This window comes from Chrysemys picta, chromosome 3, assembly GCF_011386835.1.
Source record: "Chrysemys picta bellii isolate R12L10 chromosome 3, ASM1138683v2, whole genome shotgun sequence".
Lineage (NCBI taxonomy): Eukaryota > Metazoa > Chordata > Testudines > Emydidae > Chrysemys > Chrysemys picta.
Window position 1 is genome coordinate 149,174,302 of NC_088793.1, and position 22,736 is coordinate 149,197,037.

The window sequence follows — 22,736 nt, forward strand, 5'->3', positions numbered from 1 at the left end:
GGTATTTGGGTCCCCAAACTGACACCCTGGACAGCATGCTCAGCACCCTCTACTCCAACAGAAGTCAAAGGAAGCTGAGGGTATTCAATGCCTCTGAAAATCAGACCCTAGATATTTCCAGCTGGGCATCCAAAATCAGAGACTAATTTAGAAAATGTTGGTTTTACTCTCTCATCTGTAAAATAGGAATCTTCCTTCCTCACAGAGGGGTAGGTTGCAAGAATAAATTACTAATATATGACTTGAACTCAGATGTGCCATAGAAAATGCTGTAAATATAGGTGGAAACTATGTTGTCTCCCATTGAATGTGTATGATACAAAACAGCATGGAATTTGAAGTTGTTCATACCAATATTTATTGTGACAATATCATGAAAACAAATGAAAATGTGAAGTTTTCATTGATCTTGAAACCCCACTAATCCCCAGCATAATGCTGCTCTCCTGTCCTCCTGGTGACATAGGATTCAGCCATTTCAAGGGAGTCCTTAACACAACACATTCTTTCCTTCTCCTTGGCAGGTTATGTGTTCTGTATGTTGCATCGCCTGCCCGAACAACATGACTGCACATTTGACCACATGGGACGTGGGCGTGAGGAAGCCATTATGAAAATGGTGAAACTGGACCGGAAAGTAGGGAGATCATGCCAGCGCATCGGCGAAGGGTGTTCCTGAGTGCGAGACTCTGCAACCAAATGCTGTTCTTAGTTCACTAATGTTAGCCTTATTTAGGACAAAGTCAGCCAGACACCTTGTACTGGGCAAGTTTCAGACTACAGCCAATCAGTTTCCTTTCTTTAGCCAACCGTCCTGGTACTGTAGTTTAGGGGTTGATGGTGGTTGAAATTGATTTCTGGCTGGTTACAAAGGTGCCTGCTAGCCAATGTATAAAATTAAAACATGAAAAAATATTTTTTGGAGCATGGCTAGTGGATTTCAAACACAACAAAACAAAATATCCAAAGGCTTCTATTATTGCTGGAGTCAAACTCTAAAAGCCTTATGCTGGAAACCTTCCAGCTGCAGAGTTAAAATAAACAGCTGAGTAGAAGCTGGTGTAAAAGTTTGCTACGCACACGGCTTTCAGACAAACTGTGTTTAATGTGCAGCCTTTCACCTCTTCACTTCTAGTTAATCCTGAAGAGATGAAACTCCACTAAGAGCAGCCGTGGTAGCTGCTAAGCCCGGAAGACCTGACTGGTCATCCGTGCCTTCATCACGCGTGGCTTTTGAGGTTAGGCAATGTCACCAGCATCAGGGATTCTGTTGGGGAGGGAACATCTTTCTGGTTCTTCCCAGGAAGCCAAAAAGAGGGGGACAGAGATTCTTATGAAAAAATTTTATATCTAACTTGCTGCAGAGATCCTGTTTTTCTTCATTTAAATTATGGTGATCTCATTTTAAAGCTGGTTACATCCTAGAGCAGTAAACAGTGTGTATTCTCTACATGGCATCCATAGAATTTCTAAGCGTTGTCTGACCAGATTCCACGGTTGTTATGTATGCTGACCGGTGCTGCCATTCCCACCGGCCGAAACCTGATTGGCTCTTGTTTGCCTTTTGCTAAGTGCAGGTATCTGATAATTGATCAAATAAGGCTAATTCACAGCACAGTAGCCAAGGCTGGATTCTACAGACTGACTTTCTGTAGCTAGACATATATATTGGGGGGAAAAAAGGACATATTGTAGCAAACAGAATTCAGTAACAGTATTGGGGAACAACCAGGAAAGCATCCCTCATCAGCTTGAGTTTTTAACAAGATAATCAGATGGGCTATGTCAGCCTTGTTTCTATGCAGCTTGATGCTCTCATGAAAATCTCTGCCCGCAAATATTGCAAAGCAAGTGAATGTGAAATGCATTACATGGAAAACTTTGGATCTGTTGTTTAGACTTATGCGCTCTTTCACACTGAGCCACATAGAGCTGAACTGCACAGATCTTGTTAGTTTGTAGCGGAAAAAAAAAAAAGAAGAAAAAAATCAGCATGTCTCCTGCTGCAGACAAAGTTTATGCAGGTCAAGAAGATTCATGCTGATTTGTCTCAGTAGTCCTATGTGGATATGGTTCCCTGACCCAAGTTAGTAAAGCATTAACAATCAGGTAGTTTAGTAGAAAAACTGGGGGGTGGGAGGGAGGATTTTGTATAGTTTTGAAAAATTGGGCTTGTGTAAAACTTCCAAGGGGTGAAGTAGCATATTGTCACTCCAAAAAAGGTGTGTGGGGAAAGAGAGCTTAAATAAGTCCTCCTCTTTTCTGCATGTGTTCAAGGTAAATAATTTCATACAGGCTAAATTAATTTTTAGTTTGGAAGCCAGATCAAACCATTTAATGAGTCATTTTTTAAAAAATACACTCAGCATCAGACTGTATTAGTGTGATTTAACCATGAAATAAATCAGAAATGTTCCATCATTTATAAAATGCAAGCTATGTAAACAAAACTTTTTTTTTTTTTTTACTATTCAAGGTTATGGAATCAGTAATAAAATTTTCACTGTATTTTCAGGAAATGGTCCCACTGCATCCTGGTGACAGGGCAATCTGAGGATATTCTTAACATTTACCATGAAGAGTTTAAAAATCATGGATTTCAGCTGTTGCTGAGATACGCACTTTCTTTTCCTCTAAAATCCTAGCATAGTCTTTGGTGGACATTCTGATTGATATACGATACTCATCCGCATTAATACTGATGATGCTATTTAGCCCTCCTACTCCTTTAACCCTGTTATAAATACACAGTTGGTTTCAAGGTGGCTCTTAAGAGAACACTACTCAAAGTTCATGTGGATTATGGGCAATATTCACTTTAAAAAAAAAAAAAAGTTGGGGGAGGGGTTGTTCCTTTGCAGTATCTGTTCTGTGAAGTTTGTTAAACGTAAAGAAAGCTTAAGTTCTTGTATCTTTAAAGAAAATCTTATTTAACCCTTTTGTGTTCTAGATTTACTTACACATGTAGCCTAGAGCTCAGTTTTAGTTTAACATTGTGAAAATATTAAAAGAATCTTGTAACTTTATTCTTTTTCCTCCTGCTAAAAAAAAAAAAAAAATTAAACCAATCAGACTAAAGTTTGAATTCCTCTCTGACTATTCCAGCAGGTCATGTTGATCTGCACTGTTTCTGCTGTTTATGAAATGTGAATGGGGGAAAAAAACCTCAGCACTGGGCCAGTGATTTCAAATTGTGTTTAAAGTTGGTGGGAAGTGGGCAGTATTTTCTGCCCGTCATTGGCGCTAGCACTTCTGCAGAGTTCAAGTTTAGCAATTTCTTTTGTAAGCAAATCTAGTTTAACCTCACAAAACTTTATTTCTCAATATTGCGGTTACAGTAGACTTGTCACTTTTATCAAACAAGTTTCTTTGCTCTTAAGTCCCATGCATATGGTACTGCACTGTTACAGTGATATAAGAAGTAAAGAATGTCCTCCAAAGTAAATGTATTTTGACTGATTCTTCACCTGCAGTAGCTGTATGCTGAATGTAAAGTTCCATAGTTATGAGATGTTCATAATTGGTAATTAGGAGCTAAACTATATAGATTGGATCTTACAATGCCTAAAACATGGAACAAGTTGAATAACAATGGAATGTGTTGAACAAGGAGACAAAGTCAAACTGGTACTATTTAAATTCAGTTTGGAATTGAAATTATGCCTGAGTCATGGGACATGTACCCCTATTTTTTTTCCTGAAATGAACACTGTACTTTCAAAGATAAAATTGTGTATTGTGGTTCTTGCACACCACTTCAGTAGTATAGCAAGGTTAGTCACACTTAGAGAGATCCCAGCTGCTACTGTAGTTCCAAGGAGTGAGCCAAGATTTTCAGAAAAAGAGGGAGCTCTGTCAGCTAGAATGAGCAGGGGGCTACCTCCAAAACCCTTTCTTGCTCTGTATCTGCTATTGTCTGTCTTGCAATAATAAAGCTTTAACTACAGAAAGTGAATTTAGTGCTGGTGAAAGTGCTAGCATTGATAGCACTGGGTAAATCTTGGCACATGGCGTGGGCTAGCATTATGTAAGCGTACACGTGCAATTACACTTCAGTCTGAAGGTGTAACATGCCCCTGGTGCTGTATCCTCAGAGCCAGTCAAAAAGATTCAATTTTATTTTTTCTGATAGTTGGTCAAAAAACTGACAAAATTCACCTAATTTTAATTCTCTGAACCCTATTTTGAGGGTGAGTTGACTTTGTAGCACAAACTAATTTATGTAGAATGAGAACAATCCTCTCTCTTTCTCATGTGAATGATTTGTGCCTAGGGCTCCAAGGGTGAAACGTACATGCACAAACCCAGTTCTCTGCCTTGCAATGTTTATTTTTAATATTGGTCTCCCAAAAGGAAGAAAGCTGGAATCTGTTATAAAATGCAAATTTTATAATGGATTCCAGATGCTCCATCAGCAAAATCATTAACAGTACCCAGACAGCATGGTCCTTGGTACATTATTAAATACATACAGCCATCAATCAATGCTCCTTTGTCACTGGGTATATTAACTGAAATTGACACTCAGTAGTAGTAGTAGTAGTAGTAGTACAGTAAAAAAATGTAGAGAGGCTCCAACCAGAGTGCCAGCAGGAAGTTAAAGTGAAGGAGGCCTGGGATAGAGCAATGGTTTTTCAACCTTTTTTTTTTTTTTCTCAGTTGTGGACCCCTAAAATTTTTTGAATGGATGTGTGGACTCCCAGGAATCTGCAGACCACAGGTTGAAAACCATTGTTGTATGGTAATGACAACCATTTGCAGACCCCCAGTTGAAAACCACCAGATTCAATTCTGACTTTAAACTTTAACTTGGGCACATCTGCAGCAATGTAAAAAGAGAGATTTACACAAACAAGTCACCATTTGCTAGACTGAACTCTACTTACTGATGTCAGCCTGTTTGTCTTATTAGCCAAACTTTTGTCCACTATAATGCTGCCCTCTGGGGGGAAAAAAACAAACACAAAAAGGGCATGTCATAGCCTTCAAATCAAACGGAGAGTGACAGCAGAGCTCCTGAGAAGAAATGTGGGCTATCTTACCAAGAAGTATTGCTTCTGTTTAATGGCAAGCACTGGGTGTGTTAGTTTCATTTGAAGGAAGTGAATGAGTTCTTCTCTACTTCTATGCAAACTCTCAAGGGCCTAGCTGTAGGTTTCAGTGATGTATTTTTGTGACTATATACTTTAGTTGTGTTCTTATGTTAACTTTTTCCTCCTGTTGACATACTCCCCAAGTTAGCTGGATCTGTGGAAGTAGTGGTTCTGCTAGAGCATTCTCTTCTACTACAGTGATTTGCAGCATTCCCAATGAGACAGAAGACATATCAACCCTCAACCTTTAAGATCAGGCAGGTTGAACCAGGAGCTGTGTTCTGTAATGTTCATGGCCCTATACGCACCACAGGCATATAGATGGTGGCACTGCTCCAAGGACATCAGACACATCATGGAGGTTTCATAGTCCACATCCAGATAAGACAGGACTTTTTTATAAACTCGGTCCTTTGGAGGTGCCAGACACCTACAGTATACCATGTCCTGCAAGCTGTAGATAAGAGTCAGCAAGAGGAATAGAGAATGTACAAAACCTACATGCATATACTAGTCACAGCCGCTTACATCTTCTGAAGTCCGTGATCACAAAGGTTATATCACACGTTACCAAGTGCCAAGCTAGGTTGTGAATTTACTTTTTTTAAAAATCACCTGAATAGTGTCCTGGTGTCTGATTCAACACTGAACTCCATTTATTTGCAAAGTAAAATGGGAACATGCTTATATTTGATCTAAAACAGATGTTGGTTTTTACTGTTTAATAGGGATTACATTTTGCTACAGTGAGTTTCCTGTTTTGCTACTGCACTTACAATGTATTATACATTCCCTAATGGACAAACTATGCATAACTTTGGAAGATAAATTATATACCTAATTGAAAATAGAAAAAAAGATTAAACATATCTGACGTATTGGGGAAACGTTCAAAAATTCAATGAGTGCACTCTATAAAACAATTTTTTTAGATGGTGATAAGCTTTGAAGGCATTGGTTTGAGCACAAGGTTCCTTTCTGTTGGATCTGTTCAAGGTAAAATTAAGCTGATGCTATTCAAGGGGGGCAGCTAAAATAAAAGATTAAATTAAACAAAGGAAAGTTAGCTACCCAAGGAAAAGTTTCCTAAATGAGCAATTGGATTCTTGAATATAGTCCTCTAGAGAACTGGTCGAAGTCTGACTGCTTAAAACCAAACTGAATATGGGCTTGGGAGGATTAGCTTTTTATCTGTAAATGTTGATTTCAACACCCCTCCCCCCCACCCACCCCCAAAAAACCTTCCCTGGCTGATAATTGAAATTCACAGATGGGCAAAATAAGAAAAATGCTGCTTGAGAACTTTCATTAGAGTTTGATTTAAGGGTATTTACTTTGTATATTGACATGTGATGTTGACAATTTGTTTTAATGGTTATAAAGCTTTAAACTTATTGAATCTAAACATCTTCTGTCATTAAATAACGATTGTTTGATCTCTTCTCCTTCCCCCCCCCCATAATTTTCTACAACTGTGAAAATTTAAAGCAATAAAAATGCTTTAAAATAAACACTGGTATTATCCATTGAAATTACTAAAAAAAAAAAAAAAAAACCCAACCCTGAATTCTACCCAGCCTAACTATATGGAATAATCCACTTTAGCCAGAGGACAAGTCTGATCTAATAGTTCTTTTCCATCTCTTAATTCCTGATTCACTTTGCTAATGAAGATGGGGATCTGATCAAAGTCCTTGACTTTTTAGAAAACTACTTTCTTAAGTAAACAAATTTGGCTGAAGGCAGAGAGTGCTAAGAGAACTGATCTACAGTGAAGGAGAATGGAAAGTGAGAAAGATTTGTTCTATGTCTGGATACTGTTTTACTCCAGACTCTTCCAATATTGTTCAGAATTTCTTAGTAATCCTACTTCCTTCATAATTTAAAAAATAAAACCCACCTGAAACTAGTAATTGTCAGTGCAGCATATAGTGTGTGGGGTTTAAAAAAAAAAAAAAAAAAAAGCCTGTGTGATCAGCACTGCCAAGATAATCAAGATTTCTTACTCTGAAAGATTTCTTTCAGCACTTAAGGAAACATTTATTTTAGGGAAAGACCCAACAGAATGATCTGTTACTTTTCAAAGGAGAAAATGCAGTTCTGAGGGGAGAAAACCCTGTGCTAGGTGGGTTGGATTTAGAGATGGTTTTAAATTCCTGTAATTTTACATCTTGGTCTGCTCCCTTCGGCATGTAAATTACATCAATTTACATTCAGGCTCTCTAAAGGCTAGACTAGGCTTTAAAGTTGTGATGATAAAACATTCTAGCAAATACTTGTAAACAAGGCTGTGTTTACTTAAACTAGCTGGTTGAGTTAAAGGCTAAACTCCCCCTAGGGTTCATCTCTACCAGCTAACGCGTGTTAAAATTCAATTTGCCCAATCTAAAGTTTTTTAAACGTTACTTAAAAATTTACAGTTTGTGTATGATGAATATACAGAGGTAATGAAGGGGGAAACCCACATTTGGAGATGTTTGGATGAAATCCTAATTAGTTAAGCATTAATTAATTGCTTACCCAAATTTATGTTCACAGCCACCAACCAGTGTGCATACGGTTTCTTTCTGATCCTGGATCGCTACTGACTTTGCTCCAGGAAGTTTCAAAGGGGCATTCCTTGTGTGCCTTGGTTAGGCAAAGAAATATTTGTTTCCTTGTAAAGTAGAGGCCTGAGTGAAGCAGGACCTACCCTGTTTGGAAGGAAAACATAAATTCATTATATTCACACATCCACATCTTGAGACACATCTTGTCTCAACAGATTTTCAGGTGGAAAGTGGCCTGCCAATGATTCCTGTGTCTTCCCTCATTTTTCTGCTTACTTATGGCCTGTGGCTTCTCATGTGGCCTCTTACCTACTACTATTGACCTCACTTACTGGAAGCTCCTGTCTGAGCTTTTACTGTCTCCACTTACTCATCCAGGCCTGCACCTATACTAGAAAATGCTATGCCTGTTTTAAAGTAACAGTGCCGCTAGCAACTCACCAGTCACCTTCAGAGCTTAACAACTTTTCTTGGTGCTCCCCAAATCCATTTCTTACTATGCACGATCACTTTCATAGTAAACTATAGCTGAGGGCATGGTGATATACAGTCAGTCAGTCCTTAGAGCAGTCAATCATGTCCATTAATATCACAGCAACAAGACTTTTATTGCCAATCAATCTCAGTCGACTTGTAAATGAAGATCTTAATTCTTAAATGCTAAATTACTTACCTGCTGCTCTTTAAAGGATGATGTAATGGTCCCTTCTGGCCTATGAATCTATGTTTGCCCCATTTTCAGAACTACATTAATAAATATACTTCATGGAATTTATGAAAATCCAGACTGAGCTCAATCTGGCCCCTTTTTATAATGCTTTAGCTTTTGGTGTGCTTGGTGTTAGCAGAGGGGCTGGTGCTCACCTCTTTGTACCCTATGTCCCAGAGATCTCAATGGCAGCCCCCTCATCTAGGAGTTACAGTTTTATTAGCAAATATAAAGCACTGGGTTTGGAAGCTTTAGTCCTTTTATATTTTATTTGCAGTTTCTAACTAGGCACAGTAAGAAGTGTCAAAATATTTGTTGTATGAAACACTGGATTGTGTATAAAGAGGTAAAATGTATTAATCACCTTAAGCAGTACAACCCTGATCTGTGACGGGCCTAGAAAGGAACCTATCTGCTGCAATACCTTTCCCCTGACAAAATGCTATCTGGCTGAAAGGAGGAGGGAACAAGGAAATTAAATTGTCTATAACACTTCTGAGAATACACCACAATTGCTCATTCATGGACACAGCGTTCCTGCACAACTTATTTCAGCTATCACGAAATGAAACTTAAATGATGCTATATCTATGCAAACTACGTATCCTGAGCAAGGTACCGTTAAATCCCGTCTAACGCAATCCATCATTTACTTGCAATGTGTGGAATCCTAAGTGAGTCACTTAGCCTTTCTGGGCCTCAGTATCCCTGTCCATATAATAAGCTTACACCACCTCACAGGGTCCAGGACAAGGACTGATTAATTAGCATTTTTACAGCATTTTGGAGGTGGAAAGCACTATATGGTGCTAAGTATTTATTACTGAGGATTAAACAATTTGCTGCCTACTATACCAGGCATGCTGGGCAAAAAGCACCTCTAGCATGGTACTGTGTGTTGGGGTACATCATAGCATTCCTTGAGGATTTCAGTTAAACAGGTAAATTGGAGGATTTAACGACATAATGAACAAAATCAGGATCACTGCAGTACAAAATACTGGATAATAACAGACTTTTGACTTTATCTATTTCTTTGCTGGCTATGGATTCCCTTCACACCCTTAATGTTGATTTTATGGTGTGAATACTATGTTTTAAATGAATTAGTCAGGAAATGCAATTTGTGGCTGTAGTGTAATCACTGGGCAGTCTAGTTCTGAATGTATTAGGATATATAATGACTTAACAGCAGTAACTTCACAGTGGAATGATAGTAAATTTACCTCTTTATGCACAACCCAGTGCTGTATACCATGCAGGAAGTGTTTGCACAGGCTCCTTTGGGCAATTTACCTTTTGATAGATTGCAAATTTCTTAACTTTCTGGGTTTAAAATAAATATTTTAATTGATGTGGGGGATCAATTACTTAACTTGAAAGCATGAATTCATTTTTTTCAAAACTTGTAAAACATAAATGCACCTAGTTTTCAGCCTGTCGTCTTGCTAATTTCACTTCAGGCAGAGGCAAGTTTCTTCATACCAAGTTACTACTGTATGTAAACAATCTGGAGTACAGTAAGGCTCCTTAGAGAAAAGCCATCCCTAGCAACTGGAGTCCAGTCTATGTCAATGTATCTATCCAGCTAAATAAAGGCACAGAATACAGTCCCAGGCCAGGTACATGGCTGACTGTGTTTGGAGATTCTAGTTGAACAATTATATGCAACTATGCACACAGCAGTTTATATATGCAGGTGATCTTATTGCTGTAACTCTTGCCCTCCTTTCTTCACCCTAACTTATTGTTAAACTTATTTGCTGCATCTTGTATTAGAACATAGGAAGAACTGGGCCTTTCCCCAGTGAGTCTACGTTTTTACAGAACCCAGCATAATGTGAGCTTTTCACACTAGTGTAATAAAAAAAATAGTTACACCTTCTTACGCTACCACTGTCATTATCCATAGACTTGCAATATGACCTAGGACATCAGTTTCAGGGTGCTAATTGTTACTATACAAGTAATTCAGACAAACATTTTTACAGATGTGCTAAAATTCAAACTAAATGAAACGGTATGAAATTGAGGTTTGTTCATTTTTTTTATTCATTCTGAATATCTCTAGTTAAGCAAAGGGTAACTTCCCTGTTGCAATATGTGCAATGCCTAAATTGTATAATGCATGAACACACCAACACAGCCAAACACACACATTCCCAATGAGACCCTAATCCTAAAAAGGTACTAAGCACCCTCATCAGCCACTGGAGGCAATTGAAATTGTGCAAGCTCACCACTGTGAGCTGCGTGAATATCAAGGTCTTCAAAGAAATGGTGAAATTAAACCTATCTCCCATGACAGAAAATACCAAGAAGGTTCTGTGCAGACACGTGACTGTGGGATGCTCTAATGAGGCCCCTAGCCCTAAGGCTCCTTATCTGTTTTGTAAGGTTAGCAAGAGCACTAACAGATTTCTCTCAGGTCCCACAGTTCTGGTGCAGCTTAAACAAAACAATAATAATAATAAAAAATAAAATAACCCCTGTGTAATTGCCCTTTGGTCTGTTGGCATAAGCCAGACTGAGGGCTAGCATGGACACTGGGTCATGCAGTTTCTGAGGGATTTAAAACCGCAATTGCCATCACCACCTCACGCTACCAAAAGTTCCTGTGACAACTAACAATACTCTGTACTTCCTCAGCACTTTCACAGCCATTGATCTCAAAGCTGTTTACAAAGATGGGAAAAGCAGCATGAGTCCCATTTTAAATGTAATTTGTTCATATTGCTTTTACAGGGGGGGTAATGGAGCCATGGGAGAAATAAACTGGCCATGGGCACACTGTGAGAGACAAACATAATTAGGAACAGAACCTAGGGTCTCTGTTTCCCAATCCTGCGTTCTCTTCACCAGCTTAAAGGTGCCTATTTAGTATGCTGGGTATGTTAATGAAGCATAACAGCATAAAGAGTGACTTTAGTGACTGAACTTGTTTGGAAGAAGACAGTCACTCTCTCGGGCTCACACATCTAGTCCAAAGTAATGTGTTTTTGAGGCAGGTTTGCAGCTGGCGAGTGGCACTCAGGGAGTACTTGGTATTGTACAAACAGACAACTGGGGCTTGAGCACCACGAAAACGGTTTGTGAGCATTTCAGGTTGGAAGTTAACCTAAAATGCATGCCTGTCTACACTTACCAGGGGATCAACACGTGGTGACTGATGCATCGGTGGTCAATTTAGCAGGTCTAGTGAAGACCTGCTAAATAGACCACAGATCGCTCTCCTGTCAACATAGTGTAGTGTGGACCCTGTAACAGGGGCTGCAGGTCTGTATAATTTTTGGTGGTGCCCAGAAGGCATCCAAGTTCCACTCCCTCCCCCTGGTCTAAGGCTCTGGGAGAGAGTTTAGGTAGGGGAGGGGTTGGGCTTGGGCTCTGGGCTGGGGCAGGGGTGCAGGAGGGGCTGTGGGGGGCGGGGTGGGCATCTGGGTGTGAGCTGGGGCAGAGGATTGGGGTGGAGGAGAGGGTGTGGGGGTCAGGCTCTGGGAGGGAGTTTGAGTGCAGGATCTGGGCTAGGGTGGGGTGCAGTACTTACCTCAGGTGGCTCCCGGAAGCGACCCGCACCTCCCTCTGGCAGCAGCTCTTAGGTGGGGGGCCAGAGGGGTCTCCATGCGCTGCTGCCCACAGGCACCGCCCCCACAGCTCCCATTGGCTGCAGCTCTGGGTGGGGGTAGTGCGCAGAGACACGCGCCCCCACAGGGGCTGCAGGGACGCACTGGCCACTTCCGGAAGCAGAGCGGGCAGGAAGCTGCCTTAGCCCTGTTGCAGTGCTGGTGGTGGTGGCGGGGGCTCCAGGCCCTTTTAAAATTACCTGGGGGGCGGCAGGCATAGCCAGGGGCGGGACCAGGGGAGAGACCCGGCTCTGAACTTTGGTGGAGCCAGGCCCCCATGCTCTCATATTGGTGGAGCATGGACACCACACACCCATGCAACTTGCCGCTCCTGCATGGTAAGTAAATAATAATAAAAATGATAAAATAAATCAATAAGTAGATCTAAGTATGTCCACTTCAGCTACATTATTCACACAGCTGAAATTGCGTAACTTAGCTTGATCTCCCACCGTAGCGTAGACAAGGCCTAAGACTTGTCTTCTGATTTTCTGACAAACAGTGCAGCCATTTTAGCCTTCTAGCCTGCAGTCAGTGTGTGTTATCATTGGCTTTGCCTGTAACGCACCCCATGTAGGCTTATGGTGCTGTAACAATACATTTATGTATTTAACCAAGCTATGATAGCCCTACTTATTAAGTCTATTGCTTCTATCCAGGGATATTGTCATTTTAATGGACTTAGTCCACTTTACGTGCCTTTTATCTTATTTTCAGAATGTCCGATTAAAGCTTTTGTCTCTCCTTGTACAATAAGGATGAAATTCAATAAAGACAAGTGCAAAAGTACTGCACTTAGAAAGGAAAAAATCAAATTCACAAATGAGAAGTGGGAAATAATAGGCTAGGCAGCAGCGCTGCAGAAAAGCATCTGGGGGTTACAGTGGATCACAAATTGAACATGAGTCAATAGTGCGATGCTAAAAAAGACATTCTGGGATGTATTAACCAGAGGGTCGTAAGTAAGACATGGGAGATAACTGTCCTGCTCTATGCAGTGCTGGTGTGGCTCACCTGGAGTACTGTGTCCACCGCAGGGTGCCATGCTTTAAGAAAGATGTGAACAAACTGAAGTGAGTCCAGAAAAGAACAAAAATGTTAAGAAGCTTGCAAAACATGACCTATGTGGAAAGTTGAAAGAATTGGGCATGTTTCATCTAAAGACGAGAAGGCTGGGGGTGGAGGGGGCAATAAGTCTTCAAATATGTTATGGGCTGTTATGGAGAGAATGACAATTGATTGTGTTTCACGTCCACTGACTCTAGTACATGTAGTAATTGGCTAGTTCTGCAGCAAAGGAGATTTAGATGAGATCTCAAGAAAAATTTTGTAACTAAAAAGATAGTTCAGCACTGAAACAGGTCACCTAGGGAGATTGTGGAATCTGTCATTGTCTAACCTGTTCTTAAAAATCTTCAAACACCTGTCAGGGATGGTCTAGGTATACTTAATCCTGCCTCAGCATGAGGGGGCTGGATAAGATGACCTCTTGAGATCCCTTCCAGCCCTACATTTCTATAATTCGATGAATTCATGCCCTCTACCTACATTTTTCATTGCTGTTGCACTCATACAATTGTACTTATCCTCACTTTGCAATTATTCAGTGAAAACTCAAAAATAATGTTCCTAGTAAAACTAAACTAGAATCTCTGAAGTCATTTTACCATAGTAAATCCATCATGATTAGTTTCCCATGGTCTGCAGGAAATTAAGAAAGAGCTATTATCATTAACAAAAAGATCAGGAACACTAGCCTAGCATTTAAGCCAAAATGGCTAAAAGCTTGGTTTTGTGATCAGGTCTGTCACACTCAATTTACAACAAGACCACAGAGAATTACACACACACATCCTCCCCCAAAACAAGGGAACTAGACAGAAGGCAGCTGCCAATTAGGTGGCATTTGTTTTATTCACAAACAACATTTTCCATAACCTCCATTTCTTGATGTCAACAAATGACAGTAATCGAGAAACTGAGATAACAGCAGGTCTCTCTGAGCGCAGAGGTAGCACTGGGTCTCAAATGATGGACAGTTGAGTGGTGTGTACCAGATGGCCTTAAAACCTGTGCTCGCTCCGTATGGTTGCTCTCTGCAGTGGTATGTAAATAGGGGACATCTACAAAGCTGTGCAGGAATGGGAGGGGTAGGGTTTGTAGAATACTCTTTTTTCCTTGTACCAAGATTTGTGTGAACCTGTAATAAAAAGAAAATTTAAAAAAAGCCCAGTCTTTTTGCACTTCCTTTGCCAGCTGCAAACATGTTTCATTTCTATAGGCCATTAGACTCTTCAAGGATGTCTGGTTTAGCAGAGCACTTGTGAGGGTGTTAAAAAAAAAAAAAAAAAAATTCAGGGCTTGGTGCCCCAACTGTTCCACTTTTGTCTTCACCAATATACTTCTAGTGAGATCAATACACCATATACAGACTCAAACTGCATAGATCTAATCAAACTGAGATGCTGAACCAAGCACACACAAGTGAAAGGAGGGTATTTTGAACTAAAGGAATAGATTATTGTAAATTGCAATCAAACCCTTCCCCCACCCCACCCCCTTTTTTTTTATTGGATATTTGAGAGAGCTAATGTATTTTGAGGAGGCTGCTTTTTCCACAACTGGAAACATTTAATTGACTCCCTTTGTAACACATGCACCCAGAAGGGTCTGTGATTTCCAGAGCTGAGCTAAGCATGCCAGCTAATCTCAGGCATCCATCCTTCATCTCTCTAAACTGCAGCACATTCATCAAGTCTGAGCACTGTTTCTCCAAAAGACTGTACTGTAACTGAAGTCAATCCATACATTTCTAATCAAACCAACCTACACAGCCAGCAGCCAATTCCATTTTATGTAAACACAAATACATTTACAAACACTAATATTTTTTGCAGGGGAAAGCAGTGGGGAAGTGGTACATTTCCACCTAAACCAATGTCCAACTGCTGGTTTTCCTGCTGGGTAAAAATATTAATGAAAAGTGACCCAAAACTTGGCTGCAAACTCTACCCAAAGCTAAACTGGTTTTATGACTTGAAGATACTCAGTTAACAATGAAAGAAGGCTGTGGCCACCTAGAACTTCTTGAGTGTCACACTGCTGCAAACAGATTGCAGAAGGATCTTCTGCTCCAGCAAAGGTCCAATTCATCTGAGCTGAAGGAGAATTGCCTGTAATTTACAGCATCGTAGTGCCTACGATTAAGCCTGCATTATTTTCAGTCATGGTGGACTTCACAGAGAAAGTTATATTGACTGTTTTGTGTGTGTGTGTGTGTGTGTGTGTGTGTGTGTGTGTGTGTGAGTGAGAGAGAGAGAGAGAGAGAGAGAGAGAGAGACTTTCCTTCTAGTGCTCCTGTTCTGAATGGCCTAGTCTGCATTGCAAACTCTTCCTTTCAGAAGTATATGAGGAATCAGCACTGTGGCAAAGGAAGAGACTCAGCATTAGAAGAAAGAGGACTCTCCTTGCTGGTCTAGAGCAGTGTTTCCCAACAACCGGTTCATGGACCAGTGACAGTCCCCGAGATCTCCCTGACACAGTTTAGGAAGGCAGCAAGCTGGTCCACAGTATCAAAAAGTTGAGAAGCATTGCTCTAGTCTAGAAGATACTGTTAAAGTAAAGCTCCATCAAGCTGAGCCCAGCGGGAATCCTCTGTTTCTTTCTTTGGGCAAGTCCTGAAATGCTTGCAACTTCTTTATGAAGCCTAGTCTGGTTCATACTGGACATTAAAATAGCTTGGGGCATTGGAGAGGCTCAGGACTAGGGCAGGGGAAGGGCAGCCTGCCCTGACCATAGTGGTGGGGGGCACTAGGACCCTGCGGCAGCAAGTGATGCCAGAAGCCGGCAGAGCAGTGCCTGAACTGCAGGCTCAGGGCAGTGAAAGGGCAGCAAGTGAGGGCGGGGGACACTCGGGGGAGGCGCGGGCACAGAGACCCGGCCCCAAACATTGGGGAGCAGCGCGCGGGGAACTTAGCTGCCACATAAAATAACTCGGGGGGGGGGGGGGGTGCGGGAAGTTTGACGGCGACAGGAAGTAACTGTGGGGGGGCACGGGGAGCTTGGCGGGCCGCAGGGAAGAGTTCCGCAGGCCGCATGCGGCCCGGGGGCCACGTGTTTGAGATCCCTGCTGTACACTGAGAATATCCCCAGATGATCAGCCCACCACTGGGACATTAGTTCAAGACTTATCTTCACTCACATGTCATGTTTCTCATAGCCAGCTATTTCTCTAAATACAATCCTCTTCTCATAACCTGGCTCGATTTCTACAAAGTCAAAATGTAAATAATTTACATCAGTACAGCACCATCTACAGAGGCTTTTCTGAGGATTATAATTCCTTTAGGTAGAGCTGTCTTGCTGGGTAGCTTGTACAGACCCAAGTTTATCAGAGTTAAAAAAAAAACCAACAAAAAAAAACACCTTTTCATGTAGAAAAATCCCCAAATGCTTTATGCATGGGGATTCTGTTTTTCAGGGTTTATTTTTAGCATTTTTTTACTTTTACATAGATGTCCAAAAATTGTTTTTTTTTCAGCACTCTCTCGAAGGTACCTTAGTGAACTTTAACGTAGTAGTGTTTCAAACAGCACTACGCTAAAGTACACTAGGGAACCTTTACTGCCCACCAGCAAGGTCCACATGCACCAATTCATGCACAATATGTTAGTGCACTTTAGAAAAATCACACCCTGCTAGTCCACATAATGGCTCTGGGCAGACAAGCCCCTTACATACAAGTAACTATTTTTGGTGTTTATTGGATAAACACATATATAGTGTGTGTGTGTGTGTGTGTGTGTTTATTGGTTAGAACTGAAAATCAGAAGCCCCATTTATGCATTATACATAGATGAATCATGGAACACATCAGCTGTTTCACAGCACAAAGCAACACTACACCTCAGTTTGAAATAGGAAAAAGCACACCCTGTCTAAATGAAACGGCAGGCACCATTCAGAGAAGAGTGCCCTGGGATCTTTAATAACAATACATGGATGAGATGCAAGTTTCACTTCTCATATGAAACATGGCCTCTCCAGAAGCACAGAACCTCTCCAGGCAGGGGTAGTGGCACTGTACTTAGAGCAAGTTGCCTCACCTGCTGCACCTGGATTTTCCTTAGAGCTCTCCCCTCTAAGGCTAGGTCTACACTACCCGCCTGAATCGGCGGGTAGAAATTGATCTCTCGGGAATCGAATTATCGCGTCTCGTCGGGACGCGACAATCGATCCCCGAATCGACGCTCTTACTCCACCAGCGGAGGTGGGAGTAAGCGCCGTGGAGGTAGATTTTGCCACCGTCCTCACAGCGGGGTAAGTCTGCTCCGATAGGTCGAATTCAGCTACGCTATTCGCGTAGCTGAATTTGCGTATCTTAAATTGACCCGCCCCCTGTAGTGAAGACCTGCCCTAAGTCCTGATCAGGCTTGATCCTGCTTAACTTATGGGATCTGACAAGATTACAGCCCAAAGTGGTCTGCCTGCAGGCCAAGGCTCTCTCTAACACTACTGCTTATGTCTGCATAACTTAAGTCGCTCGGGGGGGGGGGTGTGAATAAATCACCCCCGAGTGACATAAGTTACAGCGTCATAAGCTCTGGGGTGCACAGCGCTATGTCTCCTATTGGCTTGAAGTGGCTACATTAGTGTACAGTGGTGCAGCTGCAACACTGCAAAAGCGCCACTGCAAGCTCTCTAGGGTAGCCGTGCCCCAAGTAAAATTCTGCTCTAATTTGTAGAGTCAGTCAGTATTCTCTAGCAACACTCGACTGTCTTTCAGCCTGAGGCTATGTCTACGTTACCCATCTTACAACGGCGCGGCTGTGCCACTACAGCTGTGCTGTTGTAAGTAGGGTGACCAGATGTCCTGATTTTATAGGGACAGTCCCAATTTTTGGTTCTTTTTCTTATATAGGCGCCTATTACCCCCCACCGCCGTCCCGATTTTTCACACTTGCTGTCTGGTCACCCTAGCTGTAAGGTACGCAGTGTAGCCACTCTGTCACTGGGAAAGAGCTCTCCCGGCGACAAAATAAAACCTACCGCCCCTCGTTGCGGGTGAGCTTTGTCTCCAGAAGAGTGTCTCCTGCTGACAAAGCGCTGTCCACACTGGCGCTTTTCGTCAGTAAAACTTTTGCAGTTCAGGGGTGTGTTTTTTCACACCCTTGAGCAACAAAAGAACAAAAGTTTTAAACAATGAAAGTACAGTGTAGACATATAGCCTGAGCTCCTTCAATAAGGTGTCATGCACCTTTCCTGGGCAGAGCACCTGTCTACGTTGCACAATAATAGGCTCCCCTCAGACAGGTTTCAAGTGGCCTCTTAACTGAGAGACGTACCCAAGGAGCTAGCTCCAATAACAACAACAGTGAAGCCACAGTGGCAAGGGGCAGCCCTACCCACCCAGGATCGGGGTACCTACTCAAGCGGTGTCGCTACCATGGCTACTGTTCTCAAACTATTGTTACAAAAGCAAAGCTAGCTTTGGTAAACCAAGCCACATGTCTACACATGCTGCAAATCGCACCTCCCGATTGCAGTGTAGCCATACTCATAAGTGCGGACTGTGCCACCCCTCTCCTTACACCCAAGCACTGGCACCCCCTTCACCACCACAAACACAATGTACTTGTCTTCATTTTTAAGACTCTTCATAGTTTAGCCCCTACCACTCTGAGCCATCAACCTTCCTTCACTCTGCCAATGACACCAGTCTTTAACATTCATTAGTTCAAGGGTGGGCAAACTTTTTGGCCCGAGGGCCACATCCAAGTATGGAAATTGTAGGGCGGCCATGAATGCTCACGAAATTGTGGTTGGGGTGTGGGCTCCATCTGGGGGTGCAGGCTCGGGGGTGGGGCCAGCAATTAGGAGTTCAGGGTCCGGGAGGGGGCTCCGGGCTGGGGCTGAGGTGTCCAGAGTGCAGGAAGGGGCTCTGGCTGGGGCAGGAAGGTGGGGTGAGGGCTCAGGCTGGGTGTGCAGACTCTAGGGTGGAGCTGGGGATGAGGGGTTTGGGGTGCAGGAGGGTGCTCCGGGCTGGGATCAAGGAGTTTGGAGGGCAGGAGGGGAATCAGGGCTGGGCCAAGGGGTTGAGGCATGGCAGGGGGTCGGGTGCAGGCTCCAGGTGGCGCTTACCTGTCAGGTAGCTCCCGGAATTAGTCGGCATGTCCCCTCTCCGGGTCCTATGCAGAAGCGCGGCCAGGTAGCTGTATGGGCTGCCCTGTCCACAGACGCCACCTCTACAGCTCCCACTGGCAGCGCTTTCCGGCGCTTGGGGCGAGGGCAGCATGCAGACCCCCTGGCTGCCCCTACGCGTAGGAGCCAGAGGGGAAATATGCTGCTGCTTCCGGGACAAGCCCCCGACCCCGCTCCCTGGCGGGAGGTCAAGGGCCAGATTAAAACATCTGACGGGCCAGACACAGCCCGCGGGCCGTAGTTTGCCCACCCCTGCGTTAGTCCAAATGTCCCTCCAACACCTTCATGCTTTTTCCTATACTCCCTCTTATACATGGGAGCAGTGCCATGAAAAGCCTTATACTTGAACTCCAGATTCCTCCTCACCTCTGCTACACTGTCTACAAAACATGTGACAATAGTTGGGCAGCTAGTGTGCTGGCTTTATCCCCTATCTCTCTTCTCTTATAGCAGGGATCTCAAACACGCAGCCCTTTCCTGCGCCCCACCATAGGCGATGACTCCACCGGCAGCCAAGCTCCCCTCACCCCCCGCCTCTCTGAGCGCGCTGTGTCCCCCCTGCTCCACCTACCTCCCAGTGCTTCCCGCTGATAAACACCTGTTTGGCGGCGCTTAGAACTTTCCGGGAGGGAGTGGGGAGGAGTGGGGACGCAGGGCACTCGGGGGAGGAGGCGGAGAAGAGGTGGGACTGGGGCCGTGATTTGGGGAAGGTGTTGGAATAGGGGTGGGAGGGGGCAGAGTTGGGGCAGGGACTTTGGGGAAGGGGTTGGAATGGGGGCGGGGAAGGGGTGGGAAGAGGCCGGGCAGGGGCGGGGCCTCATGCAAGGGATGGAGTGGGGGTGGAGGGGGCCTTTGTATCTTTGTATGAAAAGGTGTCAGTGATGTGGCCCTCAGGCCAATGTACTAGTCCTCATGTGGCACTCATGGTGATTTGAGTTTGAGATCCCTGTCTTATAGCCATGTAAACGCTTTGGGGCAGGGACTTATTGTGTGTACACAGTAACACATACAATGGAATCTTGATCTCAGTTGGGTCTTTTACGTGCTATTACAATACAAATTCATAACACTAACTGCAGAAAGGAGCTAATACTCCTCCTCTACGTAACAGGGATGTTGGGAGGATTAATTGATGTTTACAAAGCTCTTTAAGACCCACAGACGAAAGCCACTTTGCTGATGCACAGGATTTATTATTCTGTGCTGTGCTTCAGTTCAGAATCCAAGGTTAGCATTTTTTCTAGTTGAAAAAGATTTTTATTGTATTGTAAAATGAAAAACAAAGTGAAACAAACAGCACTTTGTGCTTTATTGTGAAGGCACAAGCAGCTCAGAAACAGGATCACATTACTGAAATGGCTGTATCTGAAGTTATGTACAATAGAAAAAAAAATACCAAATTCAGTGATCTCTTATTCCATTTAATGAAAGTAATTAGTAACTGGCCTCCAGAGGCTAAAGCAAATTTCTCTTTTTCTCTACTCTACGTTTGAGCGGCTTGCATCAAAACTGTGTAGTCCATTATAGTGCGGGTCCTGCGCAGACCTAACCAGCACTGGCAACGTGCACCACAGGGTTTTAAAAAAAAAAAAATAAAAACACGAGGAAGCCTGTGACATTCTCTGCATTTAACCTCCTCTAACTTAATCAGCCAAAGAAAAATTAGTCCCATTCCCTTTCCCCATCATCTGCCATTATTAAGATGAGGTCAATTCTTGTACGAATCTCTCCTCCTGAATCATCCACCACTGCTCTCCCGCCTAGAAGAGAGTCCTTGGGTGAGTTTCTCAACTCTAGCTAGCAGAGCACAGAGGGGAAATGATGCTGTTTAATGATGCTAGTTATGCCATACATGGTCTTGCTGTTTCTAGGAATAGATACGCTCAGACATCAATTAACATCTAATTGCTGGAATTACTCTTGTTCCTCTGCTGTAGACGCCACAGAGATCAAACCAGACCCATTTGCAGTTCTATTTTTAATTTAGTGGAATTACAGTTTTTTCATCCTGCAAAAAAATAATTAAGTGACATGCTGTCCAGAGAATACACAGTTCAGGGATCAGGATATTTATGAAGAAATGAAACAGGCAGGAGAAAATCATAATTGTTTGTGCCAACGTGAAGGTTTCATTGTTATTGCAAGACTTTCCTATCCTATGCAACTCCCCCCACCACCATTTCTCTCTTCTCTGCCTTACGATCTGAACGATCTTTTCTGTGCTGAAATGGTGAAGCTGTGGAGAGTGGCCTGGAGGGGCTGGAAATCAGCTGGAAATTATTTCCCCTTTCCCTAATTCACCAGGTCAGATGGTGCACAGTGCTGCATTCCATTTTCGGTGGAACAATCTTTGATGGGAGGTGAAAAGACAAGGAAAGACATTTCTTGTATCTCATGAGCCCATGAAACAATCTCCCTCTTACCCTTCCTCCCTATTGGCAGCTGCCGAGAGAAGCTAAAACCCCCCCCTGACTGACTGGGATAGATTGTCTCCTTGCCCAGACTGGTTTTGACAGATGCACCCATGTCTTGTCAAAGCTCCCCATTTCACAGCATCCAAGCGGCAGTGGGGGCTCACATGCACCTGAATGAACAGGGAGTGGAGCTGGGCTAGGGAATTCAAAGTGCCAACAGGTTGGATTATTCAGCATCAGAACATGAGGACAGAGGAAATCCCATACGTAGTGAACATTCAGCAGGCACCTGCCAGTCAGAAAGCCAGCTGAGCCTCTACCTCTAAGGGCTGGTCTACACTAGTGTGTGTGTGGGGGGGGGTCAATGTAAGATACGCAACTTCAGCTACGGGAATAGCGTAGCTGAAGTCGCCGTATCTTATTTCGACTTCCCTCCCGTCCTGGGATCGACGGCCGTGGCTCCCCCGTCGACTCCGCTATCGCCGCTCGCCCTGGTGGAGTTCCGGAATCGACGGGCGTGCGTTCGGGGATCGATATATCGCGTCTAGACGAGCCGTGATATATCGATCCCCAATAGATCGATTACTACTCGCCGATTCGGTGGGTAGTCTTGACGTACCCTAAGTGTGACGTGTGGCCCAGGACAGGGACTAAACCACCGGACAGAGCAGAGTCATTGCATCCTTTATATTTTAAACCACTGAAGAGGGATATGGTCCCTCGGTCCATTTATGGTTTGGAGCCATGAGCTAGATTTTTTTCTTCTATCCGAACAAAACTTTTGCCCTGATGACTCCGCCAATTTCAGAGGAGGCTGAGCCACTGCTTCCCTATTATTTATCTCTAGTGACACCAAACACTTCCCCAAACTGCCCTGACGAGTTTGAAAACTAGATTAGACATAAGGTGTGGCTGGAGCAGGGAAGATATATGCCATCAGCCAGAATGAGGTTACTCAGAAAGGGTTAGTGCACAGTGTGGTGGTGGTGGGGGGTTGTTTCCAGTAAGTGGGTGTTTTATTGTCTAATCTCATGTAGGCATCCTTGTCTGTAACGCAGCCATCAGTGGCTGGCAATCGGCATAGCTACACTGGTGAAAAGCCAGGTAGAAACAAGAATAGCTACAATTTGCCCTGGCTGAGCATACTCCTG

At 43.3% G+C, this 22,736-nt stretch overlaps 1 protein-coding gene and 1 long non-coding RNA gene across 8 annotated transcripts in view; one reads left to right on the forward strand and one right to left on the reverse strand.

Moving 5' to 3' along the window:
• Window positions 1–22,736, forward strand: part of ZFAND3 (zinc finger AN1-type containing 3) — a 281,458-nt gene that overhangs the window by 248,641 nt on the left and 10,081 nt on the right. For 3 of the 5 annotated variants that reach the window (XM_008174734.4, XM_065590551.1, XM_065590553.1), the window contains one exon: window positions 525–3,078. The exons of 1 other annotated variant lie outside the window; for it this stretch is intronic. In XM_008174734.4, the coding sequence (XP_008172956.1) occupies window positions 525–679 (155 nt within the window). In that variant the 3' untranslated portion in view covers window positions 680–3,078. Of the gene's footprint in view, window positions 1–524; window positions 3,730–22,736 lie in introns of those variants that run through there. One more of the 5 variants, XM_008174736.4, reaches the window with a different exon arrangement.
• Window positions 1–22,736, reverse strand: part of LOC135982670 (uncharacterized) — a 70,866-nt gene that overhangs the window by 40,398 nt on the left and 7,732 nt on the right. For 2 of the 3 annotated variants that reach the window (XR_010600184.1, XR_010600183.1), the window contains one exon: window positions 2,379–14,171. This is a non-coding gene — a long non-coding RNA (uncharacterized LOC135982670). Of the gene's footprint in view, window positions 1–2,378; window positions 14,172–22,736 lie in introns of those variants that run through there. The other variant, XR_010600185.1, reaches the window with a different exon arrangement.